General features: G+C 40.2%; 1 protein-coding gene and 4 non-coding genes across 16 annotated transcripts in view; all 5 read left to right on the top strand.

Annotated features, from left to right (window-relative positions):
* STAU1 (staufen double-stranded RNA binding protein 1) overlaps window positions 1–8,986 on the top strand; it is a 30,587-nt gene extending 21,601 nt beyond the window's left edge. For 5 of the 12 annotated variants that reach the window (XM_048072499.2, XM_048072492.2, XM_048072494.2 and 2 more), the window contains 9 exons: window positions 206–436; window positions 1,003–1,146; window positions 1,823–1,969; window positions 2,734–2,806; window positions 4,560–4,879; window positions 5,638–5,760; window positions 7,279–7,364; window positions 7,464–7,511; window positions 7,998–8,986. In XM_048072499.2, coding sequence (XP_047928456.1) covers window positions 206–436; window positions 1,003–1,146; window positions 1,823–1,969; window positions 2,734–2,806; window positions 4,560–4,879; window positions 5,638–5,760; window positions 7,279–7,364; window positions 7,464–7,511; window positions 7,998–8,085 — 1,260 coding nt within the window. In that variant the 3' untranslated portion in view covers window positions 8,086–8,986. The remainder of the gene's footprint in view (window positions 1–205; window positions 437–1,002; window positions 1,147–1,822; window positions 1,970–2,733; window positions 2,807–4,559; window positions 4,880–5,637; window positions 5,761–7,278; window positions 7,365–7,463; window positions 7,512–7,997) is intronic. The other 7 variants (XM_048072500.2, XM_048072496.2, XM_048072504.2 and 4 more) reach the window with 4 other exon arrangements.
* A 9,434-nt stretch (window positions 8,987–18,420) lies between these two features.
* Window positions 18,421–18,512, top strand: LOC125183815 (small nucleolar SNORD12/SNORD106). Its single transcript, XR_007166460.1, has one exon. It is a non-coding gene; the product is annotated as a small nucleolar SNORD12/SNORD106 (small nucleolar RNA).
* An 862-nt stretch (window positions 18,513–19,374) lies between these two features.
* On the top strand, window positions 19,375–19,466 carry LOC125183816 (small nucleolar SNORD12/SNORD106). Its single transcript, XR_007166461.1, has one exon. It is a non-coding gene; the product is annotated as a small nucleolar SNORD12/SNORD106 (small nucleolar RNA).
* Window positions 19,467–20,013: 547 nt separating this feature from the next.
* LOC125183814 (small nucleolar SNORD12/SNORD106) lies at window positions 20,014–20,105 on the top strand. The gene has a single exon (XR_007166459.1). It is a non-coding gene; the product is annotated as a small nucleolar SNORD12/SNORD106 (small nucleolar RNA).
* A 575-nt stretch (window positions 20,106–20,680) lies between these two features.
* LOC125183817 (small nucleolar SNORD12/SNORD106) lies at window positions 20,681–20,774 on the top strand. Its single transcript, XR_007166462.1, has one exon. It is a non-coding gene; the product is annotated as a small nucleolar SNORD12/SNORD106 (small nucleolar RNA).
* Window positions 20,775–24,667: the final 3,893 nt, after the last annotated feature.

Genomic DNA, 24,667 nt, shown 5'->3' with positions numbered 1-24,667 from the left:
AATGCTGTTTACTGCTTGCTGCATCTGATCTTTTAAAAATACATTTTTATTTGGGTGGGAATATGTTATTAGGGTATGATTTACATAGTCATTTTCTGAATTGTATGAAAATCTGAAATCTTTTTACCCATAGTGTTTGAGAGAATTTTGCTATAAACAATGTGCCCTACCATTTTTACTAAGTGTTTATCACGCTTTCACTCAGTTTTTCCCTCTGAAACAGGTGACTAAGGAAAGTGGTCCTCCCCATATGAAGAGCTTTGTAACCAAGGTGTCAGTTGGAGAATTCATGGGTGAAGGTGAAGGAAAGAGCAAGAAGATCTCAAAGAAAAATGCTGCAATAGCAGTCCTAGAAGAACTGAAAAAACTGCCGCCCCTTCCTACAGTTGAGAAAATGAAGCCGCGAATCAAAAAGAAAACAAAATCAATAGTGAAGGTAAGACAAACTGAAAATCCAACTGTTGTAAATAATCATCAGATGGGAGATGTTTGAGTCAATTTTGAACTCAAATGTAGTTTGGTGCTACAAATATTTTGCTCCCGCTCTAAGTGGGGTTCACCATTATTACAATGGTTAACAGTAAATTCAGAATGAAAGAGAAATGAGATAAAAGAATGGGTGGTACCTAAAAATCAAGCTCTGACTTTCAAGCCTTAGATTTTACGGTTTAGGGTTTTGCCTGATTTTCACCTCTGCAAATTCTCCTGCAAACCTGTCCCTTCTAACATAATGACGTCCCTTCTAACATAACGACGTCCCTTCTAACATACGACGATCCCTCTGAAGGTGTTTCCAGTGGTAGGTCGTATGTGGTCAACCATGACAGCAGAGACAAATAAATAGAGTGTTTCTCCTTGGCCGTAAAGGTGTTTCATTAAGTAACTCTTGCTTTAGTGTTTTTAAATTCTAGAGATGAATGAGCTCAGTGGCACGCTGCATTTTGTCTGTTGAACCAAATATTCACAAATTTTGGCTTATTTCCTAAACGTTATTCTGTGTAGCTGCAAACAAGTCCAGAATATGGTCAAGGCATGAATCCCATTAGCAGACTTGCCCAGATACAGCAGGCCAAGAAAGAAAAGGAACCAGAGTACATGCTTATCACAGAACGTGGTCTTCCAAGACGCAGGGAATTTGTTATGCAGGTTTGTATGGTTTTTTTTTTTTTGGCTTATTGTAATCAGTGTCATGATGATACACAAAATAACAGGATTGTGGCCACATTTCCATTAAATTTATTAAGAAATTTATTAAGAAATTATGTAGTAGATTCCATCCAAGGAAGATAAAGGTTCAAGAAAAGTGATCTGAGTCATGATTAGAAAAACAAAATAGCGTAGGACACCAGAAGTCTACTTGTAACTTCCTACTGTATTTAATTTACAGGAATAATAACATTCTGCTAGGAGCATAGTCGTATTTTTGACATTGAGTATCTATTAGCCTCTAATAATTAATGTTCTCCAGCTCTCTTTTGTATCCTGGACAAAGCAGAAAAATTAGTTCCCTTCCAGTGCATTAGGAAATCTGCTAAACATGTAACTTCAGTCTGGAAAAGGATATCGACTGTGATACCACTTTTGAGCATTTAGGCTGGTGCCAAGATGTGATGATGAAATACAGCTGATTATGCTATGTCTGTTTGGTTTTGTGCTTAGAGGCCAATGATCATGGATAATAAATGTCAGGATAATTCTTGTTTAGAATAATTACTTGAGCTATTTTGTGACTCATGCTGTACTTGAGATGCAGGTGATTGATGAGTGAATCCTAATACTACTGCTTAAGATTTTATTTGCTTTTTCTTCCTCTTTTGTCCAGGTGAAAGTTGGTGTACACACAGCTGAAGGAATGGGCACGAACAAAAAAGTTGCTAAACGCAATGCAGCTGAAAATATGTTGGAAATTTTAGGTTTCAAAATCCCTCAACCTCAGCCTCCAAAGCCAGCATTAAAGACAGAAGAGAAGGTAATGTTCTTCAAGTATCAGTCACTGTTTGATGAGTTTAAATAGCAGCTTTGAAGACAGTAACAGTATCCTAAATTCATGCTGTCTGCACTAGTCAGAAGACTGTTGTATTGAGGTGGCTGTTCTCTAAATAACAGTACATTTTGGATACATCAAGAATTTCAACTTTGCAAGAAAAAATCAGTCACATCAGAAGGCTAAATGAATGTATTCTTCACAGAATGGCTCAACCTGTGAATAACTGATGTATTTGGTCTTAGAAACTTGCAAACATGTAAGCTGTATAGGATTTTGTGGTAGCAGTAGTTTCAGATGGCCTTATGAATATTTGCAGACAAAAGCTTGTTAGAGGTCTCTGTCTTTGGTGGGTCCGTAGCATGAAAAAGCCTTGCATTCTTCATCTGTTGGTTCAGCAGATATTACTGTGGAGTTAAAATAGCAAGTCTGGTTTAATTTTCTCCTTTTCATGTATGTGTTCACTTGTGTCCAATGCATGTTGTTATCAGCAATATTAAAGTTAGCTTAACTAACTTTTTCAAGTTCTCAACATCTGCGTTCCTAATAACACTACAATAGTCTGTAGCTAGTTTTACTCATTCAACAAATAAGAATCACTGAACTTGTCTTTTTGATGGATATGTAATAGTTGAGGTTTTTGAATAGTAAATTCTTAAGTAAAATTTTGATAGATCATCTATATCTTGAAATCTTGGGGAAAAAAGTTTTTAAGGGATGTTGTTTGGTCTTTTTTTTTTTTTTTAAAGACACCAGTGAAGAAACCAGGTGATGGAAGAAAAGTAACCTTCTTTGAGCCAGGCTCTGAAGAGACTTCAACTAGTAAGTAACCTTCCTGAAAGAAGCATGGCCCTGTTGGCATGTACGTATGTAAGACACATTTCCCAGTCCCTTCAGTAGTGTCATTTAACATGCTATAATGAGCAGAGGTGTGCAACTGCTGGCCTGCAAACTAAATCTATACCATGCCAGGGTTTAGCTGAAATACCAAAGTGCTTATTTCTCCCGAGTTGTACAGTATTTGGCTTGCTTGGCCTCCTGCTCAGCTTTTGGCTGATCCAAAAGCATGTGTGCGCTAATGTGTCAGTCAAGCAGTTGGTGGCAGTGCAGCTGCTCCAACCTATGGTGTCAAGGCTTCTCTCACCGCTAGCGGGGGAGTCTTGGGGCAAGCTTTAATTGATGTCTAGGGCTTTCTAGTGCAAGAATAAATGTTCAGAATCAAGCACTGCACTGGTCCAGGGAAGGTGCTCCTACTATTAAAAGCAGAAATGAAGTTGAGGCAATTCCTGTTTGAGGCAAAGGTAAGGGGAGGAGGAGAGATCAGCCTCTTTGACTCAAGAGAAAGTTTCTCTGGTGTAGGGCCTAAATGAGGATGGAAGCAGATTCCATGGAAAAGGGTTGGTGTTTCTGCCATCTCGGAACAGCCTTCCAGGTTTGGAAGAACGGTTGCGGGTTGGAAGAATGCCCCAGAAATGCTACTCCCTGTCTGAAGAAGAGTAGCAATGGAGGGAGGATGTTGCTGAATTTGGTAGTTAACTGTGTTAAATTTGGCTGCATCACCTTAAAGGTGTTGAGGGAATAACTGCACTATGTCGAAGACTGTTCCTGGGATGAAAATGGGAAAGGGTGTCAAAACAAATAAAAAATCCTGGCCACCAAGCATAGAGGAGTTTGATTTCTCTAATGTAAACTTGGGAGCAGTCATTATAGAATATTTGTTAATGACTAAATAATTCTGTTCTGGATAGTACATTTCAGATGATTTGTTTCTTTAAGTATAATTTTGTTGTTTAAGTTATAAACAAATGGGATTGACTGACTTGGATGTTAGTAATGTTTTCATGCATTCATAAAATCTTAGGTAAAATTCCTGAGTCCTTACTCAAACTTTGCTATCACTGCTCTGTTATTCCTGCTTTCTTCCATCTACCAGTTTTGGCTTTCATTCTTAGTCTTGCAGCAGCTCAGTCCTGTTGAACTTCACTTATCTATTCAGCCCTAATACTGACTCCTCTGTTTATTTTGGTGGCATTGTCTTCCCCATCTTTCTTGAGCACACCTCGAACTTTTTGCCACAGTTCTGTGTATGAGTTCCCCATACAAAGTTGCTGTTATACCTCTTAAAACTAACTTAGGCTGTAAGGTCAATAAATTGCTATCAGTTGATGGTGGTTGGATAGTTGTTGCAAACAGTGATTCTTGCTGCTTCATGCTGTGCTAATTTTACATTTAATCTTACCTACCTGTTTACGTTTTCATTATACATGGTATAAACTTTGCAGGCTACATTGTTACTGTCTTTACAATATTTAATGGTGATTTAATATTTAATGGTTCTAGCCATTCTATGGTGTCATTATTCACTCCTGCAGTTTAAATCATGAAATAAATGATTCTGAAACCAAAAGATACATCTAGAATGTGGTTGCAAGTGTCTGAGATGTCTGTAAGCTTGACTAATGTGGAGAAATTGCTCCTGGAGGTAAATGTGCTCCTTTTGGCAGAAGCAGGTCTTGCACTGAATCATTTACTCAGTAAGCAAGCTCTATATTGATGGTACCTCTCCGTTCCGCAGGTAATAAAGAAGATGAGTTTAGGATGCCTTATCTCAGTCATCAGCAGCTTCCCGCTGGAATTCTTCCCATGGTCCCTGAGGTTGCACAAGCTGTAGGAGCCAATCAAGGACACCACACCAAAGAATTCAATAGGGCAGCCCCAAATCCCGCCAAGGCTACCGTAACAGCAATGATTGCTAGAGAGCTATTGTATGGTGGTACTTCTCCTACTGCTGAGACCATATTAAAAAATAACAACTCATCAGGCCACGTACCCCACGGACCACTTGCTAGGCCCTCTGAGCAGCTGGACTATCTTTCCAACGTTCAAGGAATCCAGGTAAATGTTCAATATTGCAATAGTTCTTCCAAAGCTATCCAAACTAGTATGTCTTGTTCGTTTAAATTTCTTTTAGCACTGATGTACTCTGAAGCTGTTTGTTAAGCTGAAGTTCATGTAAACATATTATTTTACCTACGAAATGTACTGAATTTTACAGCTCTTTTATTTGGTTTTCAAATATGCATTTATGCACTACGTGTTCAGACTTAATTCAGCGCTAATCTCTAGGTCTTATTGAAGAATGAAATTGAAAGTAGTATTTTCTGCAAATTGTCATGATGTGGGAACATAATGTGAACTTGTATTTGGTTGATCTGAAATTGTTTTTTTTGAAAAATCCTTGATACCTTAACATTTGCTGTAAGCTCTACATTTTCTTGTGTTTGGTCCCTTTAGTTAGAATTGCATTTAATTTTCTATATTGATACATTATGAATATTACTCAATAAGAACTCTATGGATTAAGAAGTAAAATAGGAAAAAAATAAATGCAGGTAGCTGTGATCAGAATGAAGATCTCAGCAACAGTCATTACTATGTAGCAACTGTTATTCAGAAAGCTTGCAGAGTTCTTGTGATTACTCAAAACAATTGCAACTGAATTCAAACTTCGAAGTAAATGGTTCTTACTGGCTGTCAGAGAATCAATAAAAGTAGGGTTTGGCTATGTGTATGGGGAACTAATCTTTAGCAATCGTGATGTATTTCCTGTACCTGGTTAACTGAAAAGAACTAAATCATTCTGTTTCCTTTAGGTTGAATATAAAGACTTTCCAAAAAATAACAAGAATGAGTTTGTATCTCTTATAAACTGTTCCTCTCAGCCACCACTGATCAGCCATGGAATTGGAAAGGACGTAGAATCTTGCCATGATATGGTATGATGAATATTGCTGAAATGCTTTCTTTTTGTCTTCAGTGAGCTCTAAGAGGTGCAGCAAATAGACCAAGATTTCATATTACTGCTGGATAACAATTAAGTGCTGTATAATTCCCTGACTGTTTTGTCAAAGGTATCACGGGTTACTGAAATAACTGAGGAATAGTATCAGAATATAATCTAAATAACCTTTAACATGCTTAATATATGCTCACGATTTTGCATCTACAAAAAGTGTATTTGTTTTATCTTGATATTATGTGTCTGAACACATATTAAAGAAAACGTGTAAAAAGGAACTTCTAAAACACAAGAGCACATCACTTTTTTTTCTCTTTAATGGAATGGGTTGATATCTCATTGGGAACTGCAATACTTGGGTTCACATTACCAGATTTTCTGCTGGAGTGGAATCCAAAGGGGAAGAAATGCAATAAACCATTAAATAGAAGTCTAAATCTGTTAAGCTCCCTTATAAATAAGATCTTTTTATTCACGGTAGCTGAAATATTTCTTTGTGAAAGAATGAGTCTTCTAGTCTGTAAACTGTAAGGGACCTTGTCTTCTGCTCTGTCTATAAAAGGCATTAGGTATTCCTAGCACATTCCTAGTACACAGACTACTATAACTTGGAAAGAGTTATAACACTGGTGACCAGTGTACTGACAACACACTAAAGAGTTTGTAATACATACGCTTAAAAACTGGTTTTTACTGATTTTTACAAATTTTGCAGTAATTTTATAATGGCTATGTTTTGATTGAGATTTCTTCGATTCTTTGATCTTCATCACTTAATTCTGACGTTTTCATACCTATCTCTACACCCTGCTGTAAAGAGCTCCTGGAAGAATACACACACAAGTCAGTGTGGTAGATGAAGGGAAAAGGACAGCCTCTGCGGAGTTTAAACATTGTTATTCAGCTGATGTGAGAAACCTTCCTGTGTTCAGATATGGTGCATGCATTAGTGAAAGCTGAATAACTAATCAGGGATATTTTGAAGACGTACACCTGAAATTGATCTGAATAAAACTGAAAAGTCTCTTCAGTTCTCAAAGGAGGTGACTTTTACATTAGCAATGCCGCATTGAGAAAATATATTTTCTTTAAGCATTTACATGTGCCCTATCTGTGCTGCATTTTTGATTTTTTTTTCTTTTTTTCTTTTTCTGCAAAGGACTTTTTGGTTCTGTGTATTTTAATGTTCTTTACCTAAGCTCTGTACAGTTGGAGCCATTACTAATTTAGTTTCTTTCTCCATGATAGTATCACTTAATTAGTTTTTCCCCATTGCTAAAACAAATGCTATGGGAATCCCCTGGTCACAGTACCATTTTGCTTTTTATTGGCAAGATCACCACTGAATTTTTTCCACCATAATTACACATCTTAAAAAGTATATATTACCAAAGTTAGAATGCTTATTTTGTTTCAAGTGAGTCCCACTCTTGGTTTCACTCAGTAAATGAAATGGACTCAAGTTGAATGTTCGAATGCTGTTTCTTTCGTTTAGGCTGCATTGAACATTTTGAAGTTGCTGTCTGAGTTGGACCAACAAACCACAGAGATGCCAAGAACAGGAAATGGACCAATGTCTGTGTGAGTGTGACCCATTGACTTACCCTTGCATTAATGGAAACATGTAACCCTAAGATGTATTATAAACAAATAAAATATGAGGGTTTTTTTCTTTGCCAGAGAAGTTAAAATGCCAAGGGCTGTTACCTTCCTCAGAAGGATGAGAGGGTAGGTTTTATGATCAAGCTTATAATTTTCATGTGTCAAATGCAAGTTACTAAACTTAATGCAAGAGCAAGTAGATAAAATGTAATGGCTGTGACACAGAGGAATTCTGACTTTGATTCCTCTGCTTATAAGAGTTACATGTATTTATAAATAACATTTTTCAGTGTGTTTGAGTGTTACAGTAGCCTCTAGAAGTCTCCTGCATGTAAACTGTAAACAATGTATAGGTTTCACAGCTTGCTGTCAGAGGAAATGTGGGGGGTTGCAAATTATTATTTTTGACCAGAAAAAAAAATAAATTGTTTCATCATTTAGATAACCAAAATGGTGGAATTAGCGAACTGCTAATTGATTAAAAATAGAGGTCAGTTACATGTAAACAGACTGACATCTGAACAGCAAAATACTTTGTAATAGATTTAGAAGTGTCTTGTTTGTGGAAGTGGTGTTTTATCCCACATGTAACAGGTGTTTCCTCATTTGTAGATGTGTGAAACAAGAAATGGAAAGTGACCCTCTTCTCAAACCAGCTAACTCAAACACTTTGGGACAAACACTGGACAGCACTGCCTAAAAAGGCTTTTGACTGGACCCAAACCTGAAAGCACCAGAGAAAATCAAATGCTTCCTATTAATGTAACCTAACTGTTTTAGAGTGCTACAGTCTTTAAAACCTACTGTAGTGTCTAAATCATAACCGTTGCTTTTTCTTCAAACAGTGATAAATTTTTAGTTTCATTATGTTGTTTTGATTGAAATGACACTATAAATTTTTCATTTAAAAGTTTCTTAATTGTATCTAGAACAATAGCACAGTTTAGAAACTTTGTCTTCTGAGACTGACATGTTATCTGTGAACTAACTTGGGAAGATCATATCCATGTATGTGGTTATTTTGTTTTTATTGAAATAGCAAGTTTCACTGGAAACAAATTGCGTGCCCACCATTTTTTAAAAGTCCAATGTTTTCGCAAACCTAGCTTAATTATCCAACGGTTGAGTGAATTAAAACACTTTAGGAATTTTAAACTTTGATCATTTTTGGTTACTTTCTAGTTTTCTTGAGTGGGGGTATGGGAACTTGAATGCAACATGACTTTAAATGATCTCTGATCTATGTTTTAAAGATTGTGTGTATAGACCGCACACAGCTCACGACATTACAGGATATGATCTCAATGTAGTGCATATAAAACTGCAGATTGATTTTCCTTGAGTGCTTTATACTGTTTAATTACATCTCCATGTAGGGCTGAAAAAAATTACCTATGTTTATATATAAACTGTGTTGCTTTTGATGTTGTGTTATTGCGCACTGAACTGTGCGCAATAAAGTTTTTGCATATGGTCCAGGTAAAGCACGATAGCCTTGCAAGTTAAGTACTGCTTCAGTTCATTGTTTACGCTGGAATTTTTTCTCCCCATGGAATGTAAGTAAAACGTAGTGTTTGTCACCAATAAATGGTAATACTAAATTTTTTTGGTTAATTTATTCTTGTATGCCACTACAGGGGCTGCTTTTTTATAGGATTTGTAATGCTTGTGATATAGTACGGGCAGTATTGTAAAGCTATGGAGTAACTGTACAATGGTTATCAACTACATATAAATAACTGCTATTTAGTAATGTGGAGAATGTGAAAAATTGGCAAGGTCAAGGAAATTCAAAAGTAATGTGGGTACATTTTGTTATTTGTGCCACAGTGTGTTAGTGCAACTGTATTAATGGGAGCTTAAACTAACGTTATGATTATGAAAAGAAACCTGGCACAACAGGCTGGAGTGATTTCAAAGTTTAAGTCTCTACTTTTAAGTTTCCTTGTTTGCTTGTAACTTGAGTCATAACCTTGCCTTGCACCTAGTAATTTTTGGGAGGTAACTTAGTAAATTTTGGGAGGAACTTTCCTTCTAGCAACAAAAACTGGCACCGTAGACTGACCCATGGCAGTGTGTCATTTGGATGTGAACTACATTCAGTGTGTACTTAACTGGTAATCTGTAGCAACACTTCCTAAACACTTATTTGCAGTGCGTGTAGTAACTCTTGTCATAAAAAGCTGTTACTGCACATGCTATGTCTCAAAGCTAAATGTCTTGGCCATTTTATTTGCATTATCAAAAGCAATTGGGCCACACTAACTGCATACCAAATTTTATTGAATCAAGTTGGTTTTGCTCATTTTAAGTGCAAAAAACATTGTAAAGTTCTTTTTTTTACATTTGTAGAACTAAAATGCTGTACATTTAAAAATTAAAACAAACTTGCTAGGCTGAGGCTTTGTATTGCAAATTCTTACAACTTAGAAACTACTCACCAAACAATTAATATTGGAAAACAGCTATCACATTGGTAGTAGTGGTCTGCCTATGTTTAGCTGCTGCAACTTAAGAGTTTTCTCTTTGGATGGAACTTCTAGCTTTTTTACCGCATTAATTTGCTGATAATGCTATGTTTCATGTGAACATTAAGGTACTTTGCAATAGATGTTTCTGTTTCAATGCTCTTAAATGCATCCTTCATCTTCGAGGTGCTATGTAAGAGAAGGCTCTTTTGTCAAAGACCTTGAAATAAGAGCCACATCATGGAAGACTTCAGGTCTCTGTGGATTCTAGGTAACCCAAAGTGAGTTCTAGATAAGTGTGTTTTCTCTAGAGCACTACAATCTCCTTTTTTTTTTTTTCTATTGGCTCTTCTGTGCTTGGAAGAATGATTACATACTAATGTACGTAATCACCTAAAGGCTTTGTATTATGCTTTAGTTCAACTGATACTAGAGTGTTCCACAAAGAAGAGGAGTATGAGAAAACTGAGGCAAATGTGAAAAACCCTCACTGCAGTAATCTAGCAGGCTAGTACTGGTATAAAGCTTACATTTCTGAGTACTAGCAAAGTGCTGTCTGCAAGACACCTCACCTTTTTTGGATTATTTCTTTGAACATTTTACTTTCACTTTGGGATCTTTAAGAAACCTTTTGACTGCAACAGAATGAGCTGGAGCTTCTGAATGTGTACATTAGCTTGGCTTCTATGAATGCGCTTGCAGTCTTACTGTTCAGAAATGATCCCGTTATAAAAACAAAAAGTATAAGGCTTGTTCTAAAATGACTTTGTAATATTCAGATTTTCACTGGTTAGGGTTGTTTTCCTTTGGTCCCTTCAGTGGATTTCCCGTTATCCTATTTGATTCTGCTTAAGTTGCCACAAACTTTAGTAAATGAATTCATTTCCCCTTATGTTTCTCTGAAAACATTTGGCAATATGACACTACTAATCTGGCTGTTCCTGAATCTACTGTATATTTAGTAAATTGTGAAATTTTGCATTCATAATACTGTTCAGTTCAGCTACAGAGAACATCCCTTTAAAATTACTACGTTTAAATGGGAATAAGGACAACCAAGTATTTAGTAGCATACATCAGTCTTGTAACTGTTACACTAATGATTGAGATAGTGACCTTGTTTCTTTTCAGAATTTACCACATCATTTCAGTCTTTTAAATCATATAGCCAGTGTTCTGCAAATAGAGCGGCCCCTAAGCCACTGCCTTCAAGTGCAGAGGAAGGAGGTTTGATCCTGAGGGGTTTCCACTACTGCTTTAATAACTTTTATAATTGAGGGTGATTCCTGAGGAGACAGACTACTGGATGATAGGAGATGTCACATAGCAGAATAAGCCACTGAATTTCAGTCCATTTCAGTCTAGTTCATTTGGACCTTTTTCAATGCCTATCCATCCTACTTCCAAAAACATGCAGAGCATACCAAGCTCCAAAGTAGCAGCTCAGAATGTTGGAAAACAGATCCTGGAAATATTTTTGTTAATTTTCCAGTAGTTCAGCTTGTAAATAAAATCAGCAAAGAGAGTGTAGGCAGTATATTTTCCTTCACCAAAGAAAATGTCCTTTCTGCCTGTACTCCCTCACTCTGATAGACTCCGGTCATTAGGTTGGTATTCTCTGGTATAGAAAGGAAAGCATTCATTACTTTTTTCTAAAATTTCAAAGCCTTAAGCCAATGTCTAAATTCTAGCAGCTTTTGCATTGCTTTCCTTAAAGTCTTTTCTTATTATTACAAGTATACATACAGCTGCACTTATTAATGGCTCTTGTCAAAAGAGTGATACTGTGCCACTATTTTTTTGAAGGGGTGCAGTCAAATGTCCCGTTTCAATGCCCTGTATAAGAACCCAAGAAGTGGCTTTGTAGATGTACTGCATATGAAACTTAACAAATGAAACCTTTTCCAGTGCTGTGTTATCAAGTTTAACAACTGCTGCATAAGTTTTCTATTTTAAGTAACAGATTGCACGCTAAAGATGATGTATAAGAAGAAGGGTAGTTGGGTTTATCCAAGGATTTTGGAGTTTTATCTGCTTTATTGAATGGGTCAGTTTGTTATGCTTGAGATGAAAAACTGCAACACTTAAAGGGGAATAATGAAAATTGGTCAGGGAATATTTTAAGCAAAATATTTTGTTAGTAGGAAATCCTGACTTCCCAAAGGAAGAAACATGATTTTTCATGATCTCCATCCTGGAACTAGAGTGATGGATCTTGAACAAGGATCTGTGCAAAATTTATTTTTGGGAATGCTGACCTGTAGGATAACTAAAATGTGCCTACAGAATGAGCAGCAGCCCGGATTCACTGTGATACATGTTTGTTCCATGATATTACAATACATTCCCATACCTTGAATTGCATTTAAAATGGAATTTTGTTTTGCAGTCAGTTCTAAATGTAACGATAACGATATTGCTGAAGCTCTTATACTGGCTCACCTTGTGTCAAATAGACTTTTTTTTTTTTTTTGATTAGACAGCTGGTATTTCCTTGAGATAAATCCTATCTGAAAGGACTCAGTTGGGGAATCTGCAGTTAGCAAGGTAGCTGTTTGGCCAGAGAATTGAGAACGTTAATTTTACTAACATACATCAGGGTTAAATGTAGCCGTATGTAGAATTCTACTGCAATTATTCATTACCTGAGGATCAAATCAAAATAGTGTTCTAACCTACTGGCCAAAGTTTAAAATAGGATTTTTATTCTGATTTCATGTATAAAGACAAATTGTCGAGGTTCCAGAAGTGCCTAACTGCAGGAAGGGATACGACGCGTATATATCACTTCACATAATCTTCTTGTTTTGTGAAGCAACCACATAATTGTTTGGTTTGTCTGCAGATAAAAACCAACAGAACAAGCGTGAATCAATGTAATAGCTTCCTTAAGGGCTTCTCTGTTTAAGTAGTTTTATGTAGATGATTCCTCTGTTTAAGTTCAGATGAAGAAATACTGCTCCAGAGGTAGTTACCAATCTGGAAATACTCAACTTCATCTCTGTGGTTGTGACATGCTGTATTGCTACCCTTTATCTGCTGATCAGATTCATATACTTTTTTAATACCCAGGAACTTCTGAGCAAGAACCTGAACATCCCATGGAAGGAGGCTGGGGAAAATAAGTTGTTAAAGCAAATTAAAATCTCTAGGATATTAATTTAATCTCTGGATTAGAACTGAATAAAATCATACAGATGGTGAATACTTATCCAAGAGTTTATTTTATTCTCAGACAAATGATTTTGTGTACCACTAGCAGTATTCTAATGTAATAAATTGTATTCAACTAGAAATGAAAAAAATATAGTGCTTTTAAACTGTATTCCTTCTCCCATTTTGAATTTCAATGTTTTAGCAACCTGCTATAAGGTGTTTACATTTTTCAATATCCAATGTTAACGATACAAAGAATACCCTCAACAGAGTATGCTTTCAACAGTACCATTCTAAACTACCATTCTTTAATTCTTCGCTATTTCTAACCATAAAATAGTCTTCAATGTTTAAATGCCTTTTTTCCTCCTTCTCTTTTATTTTTTTTAAGAGAAGGTAGGTCAAATGCTCCTTAAAGAGGCAATCCTAGCCCTATGTTAAAGGGACAAAACCTCTGGTATTTTTCATGTCCAAGTCCAAATGCAAAAGCCATTTGGGTACAACTGGGCATCTCTGCAGACACCAGCTCCTACTCCACATTTTATCATGGGTGCAATCTCCCAAGTTGCTGTACTTAAAATTGCAACAAAGTACATCACAGTAAGGATATACTGCTAATTAGTGCTCATTGTTGCTTTCACACAGCAGCTTGGTTTTAATGGAGAGAAGACTATTTAGCTCTTGCCAAGAAAAAACAGTTGGGAAACAAAGGCATCATTGAAAAAAAAAAAATCAGTAGTTTTTGGTAAAGGGGATTCAGTGAAACAGTCCTACACACTGTATTTGCATAAAATGTTTGTCTAGTCCTTTTAAAGCTTTCTAAGTAGATACTGAAGAGCTTATGTATTAAAATGTTGAGTCACAAAGTTATTTTAATTACTAAGTGGATAAAAATTTAAAAATGTACGACTACAATTTCACAAAGGCTAAATACATTTAAATAATTGCCTCTTCTAAGCATTATTAGCAATAACTGTGTTGTGCTTTCTCTTGTACTGTGTAAGTTGAAAAGTCTTGTAATGTGTTCCTGTACACTCTTTCAACGTTGCAGCTGAAAAACTTGTCCCATGTAAATGGACACTCAGTTCAATTTTTGCAAGATAAAAGTGTTCACACCCTTCTCTAAAGTCACTTCCAAGTTAACACCATATTGGTCCATAATTGCCTTTGTCTTTTTGCTCCATCTCTTTGACAGAGCAGTCTCTTTCATCAATGCCTATGTAAAATTCATTTGCTAATAATAAAAGAGAGTAATCTGTAAGCCATCAAAGCTACATTCTTCCTAAAAAAAAAAAAATTTCCTTTAGCCAAAAATATTACTAGTATCATTAGAAATTGCTATGTCCTCAGTGCAAAGCTGTTAACAAGGCAGCTGCTCATCTAACAGGCATGTACTGTTTCCACTCTTTAAATGGTTTCTCTGAGCTTGGAAAAATTAAAATGTTTTGATCAATTTTAAGGCTGAACCTGAAGAAATGAATTAAATCAGCGTTAAACCCAGTCCTGCAAGGTGGAGTGCTCAGGCTTACTCTAAGACTTGCTGCAACAGTTATACCCTAAAATACCACAGCATCTTTGGGAAGATTTGTGGTCATCAGAAAATCAAGGTTGGCATTTCTCCATGTAAGTGTTTTGTGTCCCTGGTGATCAATAGCTACTGACCTTTTAATCTGCTACCACAAACAGGTCTGAGGTTCCTGCTACAGTCACAATGGGGTTGTGATCTATTTCTGTCATTTTGGGAAGGAAACTGTTGACAGTCTATAGAAAGAAGAATAAATAATCTTAATTTATGTGCAAAAGATTTCTATTAAACTGGCAAATCTCAGTATGTCTCCTTGTTGGGTCTCTTGCTGAAATTCAGTTGGGCTACTCATGGTCTTCATTTATTTCTAGTTTTAGCTACAGGCTAGAAAATATCTGGCTCCACAATCAAAACTATGGTGGTTTCTTTCATACGGCCCCTTTATACGTTCTGTGAATTTCGTGTGTTTGGATTTTTTCATATTTCCAAAAGGCCAATGTGTATGATTTGGCAGATGCTCAGATTTTTTTTCAATACCCTGTCAGTGTGCTGACTGTTATATTTTGATTATCACAGTGCTGAACAGGGAAGTTGCTGACCCAATGGAGTTTTCATAAAATTCTTGATGCATTTTTTCTATTTTTTTCTACCACAAAATTTCATGCTGGAAAATTATAATCTATTAGAAATTTTGTGACTATCAAAGGCATCTGGTGCTAGGGTTTTAGTGTAGGTTATTAGGTTGCGAAGTCAGAGGTTGCATCCCAATTAAAATTTATATTTTTTCATATCCAGTTCAGATTTAAAAAGCAGAACATAACGTAGCAGATACTGGCATGTGAAATATTAAATAATTCCATGAGATTAATGAAGTCTTTTTTAGCAATTAAGAAGCATTTTTTCTTTCATCAATTTTCCCCTCCTCTGGACACTAAAGAAAATGACGACTGTGTGCGTGCCATTACTCAGTGTTCCCATGTAGAAGTCAAAAATATGCCTGTGAAGGCTGTCATATAATATAAAAGCATTCTTCAGAAGTTGAGTACTGTTTAAAAATAAAAGGAAAAAAAGCATGCAACTAACTGCCTTTTAACCATCACTTTAGTTTTGACCACTCCTAGTAAGGTTTGACAATGCAATTGTTCCTGCATGAGTCTTACTGGTGGAGATGAAATAATCGAAAGGCAAACAGGACACAAGACTATGGAGGCCTACCCCAGCATAACTGTTGCCTTTGGATGCAATGAACAAGCACCCTGCGTGACAGCAGTGCGTGCTGTCCTTCGGGAGATGTGTCTCGTTGGCCAAAGTCTGTGAAGCAAAGCTTCCACAGGCTGGCTGCTCTGGCCAGCAATGAGCTATGGAAGCGATTCCTCCGCAGGTAAAACACAAGGAGAATTGTGATTTATATTATGATTATTATTTTTTTTTGCCACCAGTTGAGGAACTTTACTGTGTTTCATGAGTCTTGGATACAACGAGCCCTGAGTTAAAGAATTCATCTAGCTAATGAGTTTTTCAACATTTTTCTGCCAAAAAGAATAAAAAACAGTGACATCAAATAAATTTGACACTAAGCTTGACTTCAGCTGCTTAACAGCCCAGACCTTCCCACTTTTCCTTTCCTGCCAAGCTAGGGAACACAAATCACATTTACAGTTCCTTTTGAATTTTACATGTGACGTGGACTTGCACTATAACAAGATTAGTTTTCCCGGTAATCTTCTTAAAATATCCACCCCATGATTGTCTTTTCATCTCCTGGTGTTCTGGAACTTGGATTAATGGGATTGAAATTTATTCCACAAGTCCTGTTTGATAAGCTGCTTTCTGGAATTAGTTGTCTATGAACACGTTTCATTTGGAAAGAGCATTTTTGTGGCGGCTGAATTATGCATTGTTACGCCAAATGTGCTCTACAATACCTACATATGTACACACACAGTACAGATGCCTGTAGATACTACTAGACAAGATTAATAAAACAAGACAGGCTTACTTGTTTCAGAGTGTTTAAAATATCTCACATGGCTTTTTGAAGCAGAATTGCAGAGTCCTGGACGTGCTTGCAAAGTAGCTGACCAATTTACCACGTGTCTTTTCTTGTTTTCATCACGTTTCAAGCAACATCCTTAAACTACCCCTTCCACTGATCCCAGAGGATGTATTTATCATGCAATAAGTTTGATCTGGTTCCCTTGCCACAGAATCCCTTTTTAGTTAGCAGAAGTTTGATATCAAATTAACAGCTAGTTTGCTTAAGCAATGATATGAGAAGTCACACAGGATTAACCCTAAATACAACTTAAGAGTGCGTGACTGAGCAGTGCTACCTGGTATCTTGTCATAACCAATGTGTATTTTACAAACAGAAAAAAAAGGTTTTGAAGCATGATTTAGAGCTAGTCTTGCCAAGAGCTCAGTATTGCAGAACTGATTGTTCAACTCTCATATTTAGCTCAAAAGGCCACCCTGCAGATATAAAAAGCATATGGCTTTGTGCCTCCCCCTGCCTGTCCCCTCTGCCTCAAACTTTTGACTCCATTTCAACCTCCTCTCTTTAGTTGCTCTCATTTTCGCAACAAAAGTTCCCATCTTCCCCAGGAGGTGCTGCGAGGCAGGTGGTGGTTGTGGAACATTTTGGAGTGATCTGGTGGCACCCCCTGCTATACAGTGACCATTGGCCGGGGACAAAACGCAGTGCTTGGATGAACCTTCTGACCACAAATAGACGCATACACTCTGCAAGAGTGTAGGTCGCTAAAAAATACCTTTAATGTGTATTCAGGGATGCCATGTGGCACATCCCCACTAGATATAGATGACTGGATTCACCGCTCATTACCAAGGTAAATTTATAGCTTTAAGATCAATATACACAGCAGTGCCTGGGTTACAAAGCCAGGCTGCTCTTATTCAGGAAACATCTTTTTTTTTTTTTTTTTTTCCCTTTCCATACATTATTCAGTAGCAAAATATTTCATGGAAAGTAACTTGTCTACCTACAGCCACCTAAAAGCAAACTCACTGCTATGCCACCCGTTCCCCAAGCTGTGGTACGCATCCTCTCAGTGCCACTGCTGAGCAGGAACCTGGCAGAGCAGGCAAGCAGCCTGAGGTGGTGTAAGCACAGTACTTGGATTTAACAGTTTGGGAGCTCCTGTTCCGAATTCAGATTTGCCCACAGGCTGGACGTTGCCTCTCCACTTGCACATACCTAAGGGCAAGTCTTTGAAAACTCGGCGCTGGCTGCACCGCGAAATGGCGGCCAGGCCCCCTCACACCTCACGCCACCTCCATCCTCGGCCTCTGAGCACCCGGGAGCGGGGAGCAACCGATCGCTTCCCCAGCGCCTCGCCGGGCAGCAAGCAGGACCCACGGCAAAGCCGAGACGACTTGCGGAAGGAGAGGCACGGCCGGGAAAGCAGCAGGGCCGGGCAACACCTCCCGACATGGCGGCGGCTCCCCCTTCCCCCCTTCCCGCCTTCCCGCCTCCGTGCGGGCGGGCCCGGGGCGGGCCCCGGCGGCCCCATAAAGCCGGGTGCGCGGGACCAGCCGCCCTCTTGCTCCGGCGTGGTTGAGGTGAGAGGGGTGTTTGGATCCTGAGGGGTGAGGGGGAGCGGTGAGGGGGGATTTCGCGCTCGGCCGTGTTCTCCCCGCTCGGTCGGGCTCCAGCCCGTGCCGCCTCGCTGTCCCTCGATGAGGGAGCGGCCGAGGTGGCGGCATGGCCGCCCCTTCCCGGCTCTGTCCCCGAGGGTTTTACTCTCGGATCGCTTCCCCGTCTGGTGTCCCCGTCTCTGTGCTGGGGGTCCCGGCCTGCGCTCGCTGGTCCCCGTCGAGCTCCCTGGGGAGGTGGGAGTGCGGCCGTGTCACACCCCAGGGACTTGCTGGTGTAGGTGATGATGGAACTTTTTTCCCCGTCAGAGCGACAGTGTTGATTTCTCACTGCTCTAGCCAGGCCTTGTCTGATGCACCAGCAGGGAAGAGGTGTTGTGTGTGCTGGCCTCGTGGGGCTGGGTGCTGACTGCTTCTTTGGTTTCACTCCTAGGCCTGTGCAAGGGCAGGGGGCTGCTGGGCCTGCTGCAGACCTGAAGCGATGGCTGGAGCTGGCTGGGATCAGCCATGTGATGAGGGCAGTTGCCTGGTTTGCTCCACTGTGCCTGAACCCCTGATGGGTGTGAATGGTAAGTCCTGAAGTTAACCATATTCGTTACTGGTTTAAAAAAATATGTATTTAAGGGAGTTCCTGAATTACTCAGATAGACTCTTCCTCAAATGTCCTGCAAATGTTTGGCTTGCTCATGTATATATTAGTGATTTCAGGGAAAGGGGATGAGCTTTATGGAAAATGATATGACTGCGTGTGACTTAAAGTAGTGAATGTTGCCTGGTGAAAGGAGCAGGCTGCTGCTGCCATTCTGCTCTGCCCCTTGCTGGTAGGTATGCAGCAGTGCTCACAGGATGGGGCATGCTGTGGTCGTGCCTGGGCTAGTTCTTCTGCCTGGGGTTTGGCGACTGCGTGGCACTTAGTCTTGCACACACAACCTCCTGCCTCTGCAGTATGAAGGCAGGAAACTTGATTTGGCCTTAAAGGTTGGATGTGCAAAAGCGTATGAGCTGTTATCCCTGCCTCCTCCCTTTTCTGTTCGGTCTGCATTTAGCAGTCTCCTGCTGTGCTGCAGAAGCCCCGTTCATCTGTGTTTTTCCCTGGGCTCTCAGTGTTAATCGCTGTGCCTGTTGAGCAGGCCAGCCAGGCAGTTCTTTGTGGGGAGGCATTTGCATGAGTTACCCCACGTGTGTGGGGAGGTGGGAGTGTGGCTGTGTCACACCCCAGGGACTTGCTGGTGTAGGTGATGATGGAACTTTTTTCCCCGTCAGAGCGACAGTGTTGATTTGTCACTGCTCTAGCCAGGCCTTGTCTGATGCACCAGCAGGGAAGAGGTGTTGTGTGTGCTGGCCTCGTGGGGCTGGGTGCTGACTGGATCTTTGGTTTCACTCCTAGGCCTGTGCAAGGGCAGGGGGCTGCTGGGCCTGCTGCAGACCTGAAGCGATGGCTGGAGCTGGCTGGGATCAGCCATGTGATGAGGGCAGTTGCCTGGCTTGCTTCACAGAGCCTGAGCTTTAAGCAGGTGAGAGTGTTTAAGTCCTTCTTGTTGATCATTGGTTTAAATTTAGAAAAACCAAACTCCTTTCTGCCAGGGAGCTGCTTCTGAAGTGCTTCGGCATAGTTTGTGTGGTTGGAGACTTTGCCACGTCTAATTGAAGCGTTAGCCTGGGCATTGCAGAGCTGAGAGCACAGAGGGTTTCCTCTTGCAGAAGCATTGTACCAGGGCCCTTTGTGCCCTGTGTCACTGCTGGAGTGTTCTCTGGGGGCTGTGTATGTGTGTGGCTTTGCCACTTCTGCTGCCATTAGCTTACTGTTCCCCATGGCTGTGTGTGGGGGGGGTGGAAGTGCGGCCGTGTCACACCCCAGGGACTTGCTGGTGTAGGTGATGACGGAACTTTTTTCCCCGTCAGAGCGACAGTGTTGATTTCTCACTGTTCTAGCCAGACCTTGTCTGATGCACCAGCAGAGAAGAGGTGTTGTGTGTGCTGGCCTCGTGGGGCTGGGTGCTGACTGGATCTTTGGTTTCACTCCTAGGCCTGTGCAAGGGCAGGGGGCTGCTGGGCCTGCTGCAGACCTGAAGTGATGGCTGGAGCTGGTAGTGGATCAGCTGTGCAGTGCGGCGAGTTGGCCTGGTTTGCTTCACTGTTTACTTTCTCCTCTGGCAGAAGAGAATGGTAAGTTGTTTCCCTGGAACTTTGACTGATACATAGATCTGAGCATTGTAGCAGGAGCCCTTTGTGCCTCATGTTTGTCGCTTTACAGCATGTGTGAGGTGGCAAGTGAGGATAATGAGCTGATCTAGCACTGTGAGTCAACAGCAGCCTGGAACCTGTGGTGATGTGATCTCTTAAAGACAATTGCTCAGGAGAATAGAAAATACTTCTTAGTTATTGACCTGAGAATTACATCTGTTAAAATATTGTTTCTTTTACCATCTTGCCTGCAGAGAGTAATATGCCTTGTCAGTTTTTATGGGCCTGAATTTTTTTCTGAATGTAATGAAGTGCCTCGATAATAAATTGAAGAGTATCTCTGTCAATCTGTGGTATATGATGACTTCAAACTTTTTTCCCCATCAGATCGGCAATGCTGATTCAAACTTCTATTTTAGCCAGTTTGTCTGATGCCACAGATGCAAAATTCAGTTTGTCACCTGGCCCTGTATTGAGGCTACCTGCCCTTGCACCCCTGTGGGCGGGGAATCCTCGTGTATGCTGCATGCTTTTAGGGCAGGCAGCACTGGAGGGTGCTGTCTGCACGTACCTTAGTAACACTGATTGTATAACACTACCCGACATGCATAAAAGACTTGAAGATCAAAAGTGAAAGAATTCTTGCTTTCAGAAGATCTTCAGTAACAAAAATGGCTGAGATCTCTACAGGTTTCAATTTAACATAAATGACATAAACATTGCTTTTTTTGTTGTTGTTTTGCCCTACTTTAGCAGGGATAAAATTAAGTGCTTCATATAAAGTCAGGGAACCTTTGTTCTCCTAGACTTTTCTCTGTCAGTGAGAGGTTCTCCATGCCTTGGAGGTGTTGATAAGTGAGTTTTCAGCAAAAGTGGATGGGGGAGGGGGATTGCTTTTGGTATTTTTCTTCACTTTCTACAAAGGATCAAGTGTCTCTTCTGAAAACTTTGCTATTTGATTAGGATTTCACTAATGCTCTAGAAAATGTGCTTAACAATCTTGCTTCATTGAATAAGCAGCTATTGTTACTGGCTTCATTCAGTTACAGCTTGGTCTTGCTCTTTAGGTACTTGGTGTTCAGCTGTTCATAGTTTTAAGGATGCTGAAGTCTCGTCAGTATGTATTTGTGGAGAGCACAGATGTGACCATTCTATATGGCACACTCAAATTGAAAAGCAGTATGATTGGTCTGTGTCAGATGGTGAAGCTGGTAGAGCTGACCAAATATGTTACACTGGCACCCTCTTCTCAGTGAGTTCCCCCAGACTTTTATCAAGAACAACTCTGAAAGCCCCCAAAATGCAGTTCTACCAGTGCATCCTATTTGGAGTGCCTTACAGTGCAGGGGTTCTTTTGGTTGTTTGCAGAATAGCCCTTGTCTAATAATTTTTGGGGGGGAGGGGGGTGGTTGGAATTTGAAAGCTGTGTTTTGCTGCTTGATGTAGAGTCAACTGACAACATGTCGGGTGTTTTCTTGGCAGGTTGAGATCTGTCAGAAGTTGTCCCAGGACCTGCTGTGATTTCAGTGTTCTAGGTGAAAGCTGTCTCCTGCTAATGATGTCCCTCTCCATGCTGCTGCCTGTGATCCCTTGTCCAAGCTACAGCATCCACATCATCCTGCAACAGCTCTTTGGTCTTTTGTCAGAGCTAGCAGGGAATGATAAATTGGTGTCTTGCCAACTCACAGATGGAGGGTGTTACATTTTTTTCCTTCGTATGAGACATTTAATCAGAATGGATTCTGGAACTTGTATGTTTAACATAATTTGGTGCTTTTGTCTGCAAGGGCTGTCTGTGTTTACCTGGCAACTCATGTTACCTTGTCAACTAATGTTACCTTGTCAGTATCATGCAAAGTATAGAAGCCTTAAAGAGCTATTCTCATGTATGGGATGATGGCCTTGCGTGTAAGGAGAGGGGATTCAAGTCTTGGTTCTCCCCTGTCACTCTGAAAGCTTTAGTAAAGTATCATCCGCATGTAAAGCGGGGAAGGTACATTTGGATGTTGCAGTGCAGTCTGTTTCTGTAATCTTTAGAGCCTATTTTTAATAAAAACCTTGAGTACTCTGTGAACTCAGCTGAGTGAGTTGTCTTCCATACCTTTTAACAGCCAATTCCTGGGTCCTCCTAATTGTTGGTTTTGGAGTTGGATTGCAGCAGTGCTTCTGTGTGGTCATTGTGTGGAGCTGCCTGCTGCCTCAGGTGAGGAGAAGGGGTCTCAATCTCATGGCAGTATAGCTACTCTTCACATATCCTGAAGCAAAAGGTGTTTAGCTGAGACTTGTAGCTGCTGATACTCCCCAGAAACAACAGAAGGGCACTGGGGGGTTTTAGCTGGCCTGGTGAAAGATGTAGGCAATCATGTTCCAGGTAAGTTGCAGTGGCTTTGCAAATTCTTTCATACATGAGTCCTTTAGAGAGGTGACAGCAGTCCAGGACGGAAGATAGCTGATGTCAGCTTCTGTAAGGATTTGGATGTTTCCCTCATGGGCAATGTGTTCAGCTAGCAGGAATGGACTGCTTCTGGCTAGAGATACTAGTGGCAGATGTTGATACAGATCCTGTAGCCTTCCCCTGGAAGCTGTTTGGCAATCTTCCCAGTCTGCAGAGCAAGAGAATTAAATATGAATTCTGCATCTACATATGTGCTGAGGTAGGGAAACACTCCACAAGTTGAAGCTAAAGGCTTCCCTAATCCAGAGAAAAGTAGTTGGAGTGCTAGTATGTATTGCTTCCTGCACCTCCAGACTTCCATATAACAGCTTTGCAGAATATGTACCATTGGGCTCAGTGGGAGCTAGAACCTGTATAAATGCACCTGTACTGTGCAGTGTCCTCTCAGAGGGGTTGAATTAGTGGTGAGTCGTCTGCATGGAAGGAGAAGGCATTCTCCATCTGTTGTGCCCATTAGCCTGGCAATCAAGTGGTATCTGCATGGTGCATGTTCAAAAAGGCTTTGGCAGATGTCTCATGCAGGTCCTGGTCTGGTAGCATTTGTACACCCTGCTGGCAATACAAACGAGGTAAATAGTCTCTTCAATTCAAGCTGATGTGAAGACCTGGGATCTATATTACCTTGCAGCATCTCAAACAGCAGGTTCAGATTCAAACCCCAGGCCTAATGATGGAAGTAGCTGTTCCCTGTGAGCACAGCCGGTATGTGCATTAGGAATGGGGTTTAAAACCAATCCTACAGCCTCATTAGATTCCTGAGGAGCAAGGCCACCTGGCAGCATGTATTGCTAGTCCTGGCCTAATTTTGATGGGTCATACATGCTAAATGCCAAGTGAGAAAAGCAGCTGGGTACTTATGTGCAGGGCTGCAGTGAGCTAGCAGCCACAATTCTGCTTGAAGTAGATGAAGGGCAAGAGTAAGGACTGGATAACAGGCTAAGGAAGGCTTTAAGGAAAGATTTCCTGCAGCATTTTCAGTATTGCAGTGTGTTTTTTACTACCTGATAGCAACAGCTTAATTGATACCATAATGGCTTGGTAGTTATTTACAGCACCTATGATTTTTAGAGGACATTTCTGCTACTAAAAACCATAAATAAGTTTCAGTGTTTATGGGAGGGGATTTGGTATCTGAGCTGATAAGTGGGCTTTGGCATGTATGTTTAATAGGAAGCTGCAATGATGGAAAATTAGCTATTAATCAGCATGTAAATCAGTCTTCCATTAAACTGGGCAGAGATTTTTCCTCAATTACTGTAAGCAGCATAATCTCTTGAAACAACATATTGATGAGGAATTAGAACTGCCTATATAATTACTTTAATAATTTAGTGAGCATATCTGACAGCAAGCATACTTTAAATTAGGGAGGAGAGACTGCTGGTTGTCCAGTGGGAGCTGTGAGTACCTGAGTTACGTTGCAAGTTTTATCTCTCACCAGGAGACCAGGTCAGGATTCAAGCACTGGTGCTACTGTTCGTATGTGTAGGGGTGGATGACAAAACTGTCTGAAGATAACTGATGTGCTGTAAGCGGCTCTGGAGCACTCTGGATGCAGGGTAGCGAGATGGAGGAGCTGAATGCATGCGCTGAGCTGAGCCTGGAGGTCTCTGACCGGCAGCTGTAGAGGGTGCTGTGTGCATGTGTTTCTCAAAGCTTAGCTAAGAGCCAGATGCGTTTTCTGCATCAACTGTCCATTTGTGTGTGTTTATAGTCAGGATGCTTTCCCTTTGTCACTGTAGCAGTTTGCTGTAATAACAGTGGGCCAGTGTTTGAGATTATTCTGTAAAAACACAAAGAATGACAGCAGAGAGAAACCCTGAAAGTAAGGTGTGAGTAAGCCTGAACTTGTCCCAGGTTGTGTTTAGAGGAGCAGAGG

Source organism: Anser cygnoides, chromosome 16 (assembly GCF_040182565.1).
Source record: "Anser cygnoides isolate HZ-2024a breed goose chromosome 16, Taihu_goose_T2T_genome, whole genome shotgun sequence".
Taxonomy (NCBI): domain Eukaryota; kingdom Metazoa; phylum Chordata; class Aves; order Anseriformes; family Anatidae; genus Anser; species Anser cygnoides.
The sequence above is the reverse complement of the archived record's forward strand: the minus strand, read 5'-3'. Positions and strand labels throughout refer to the sequence as shown.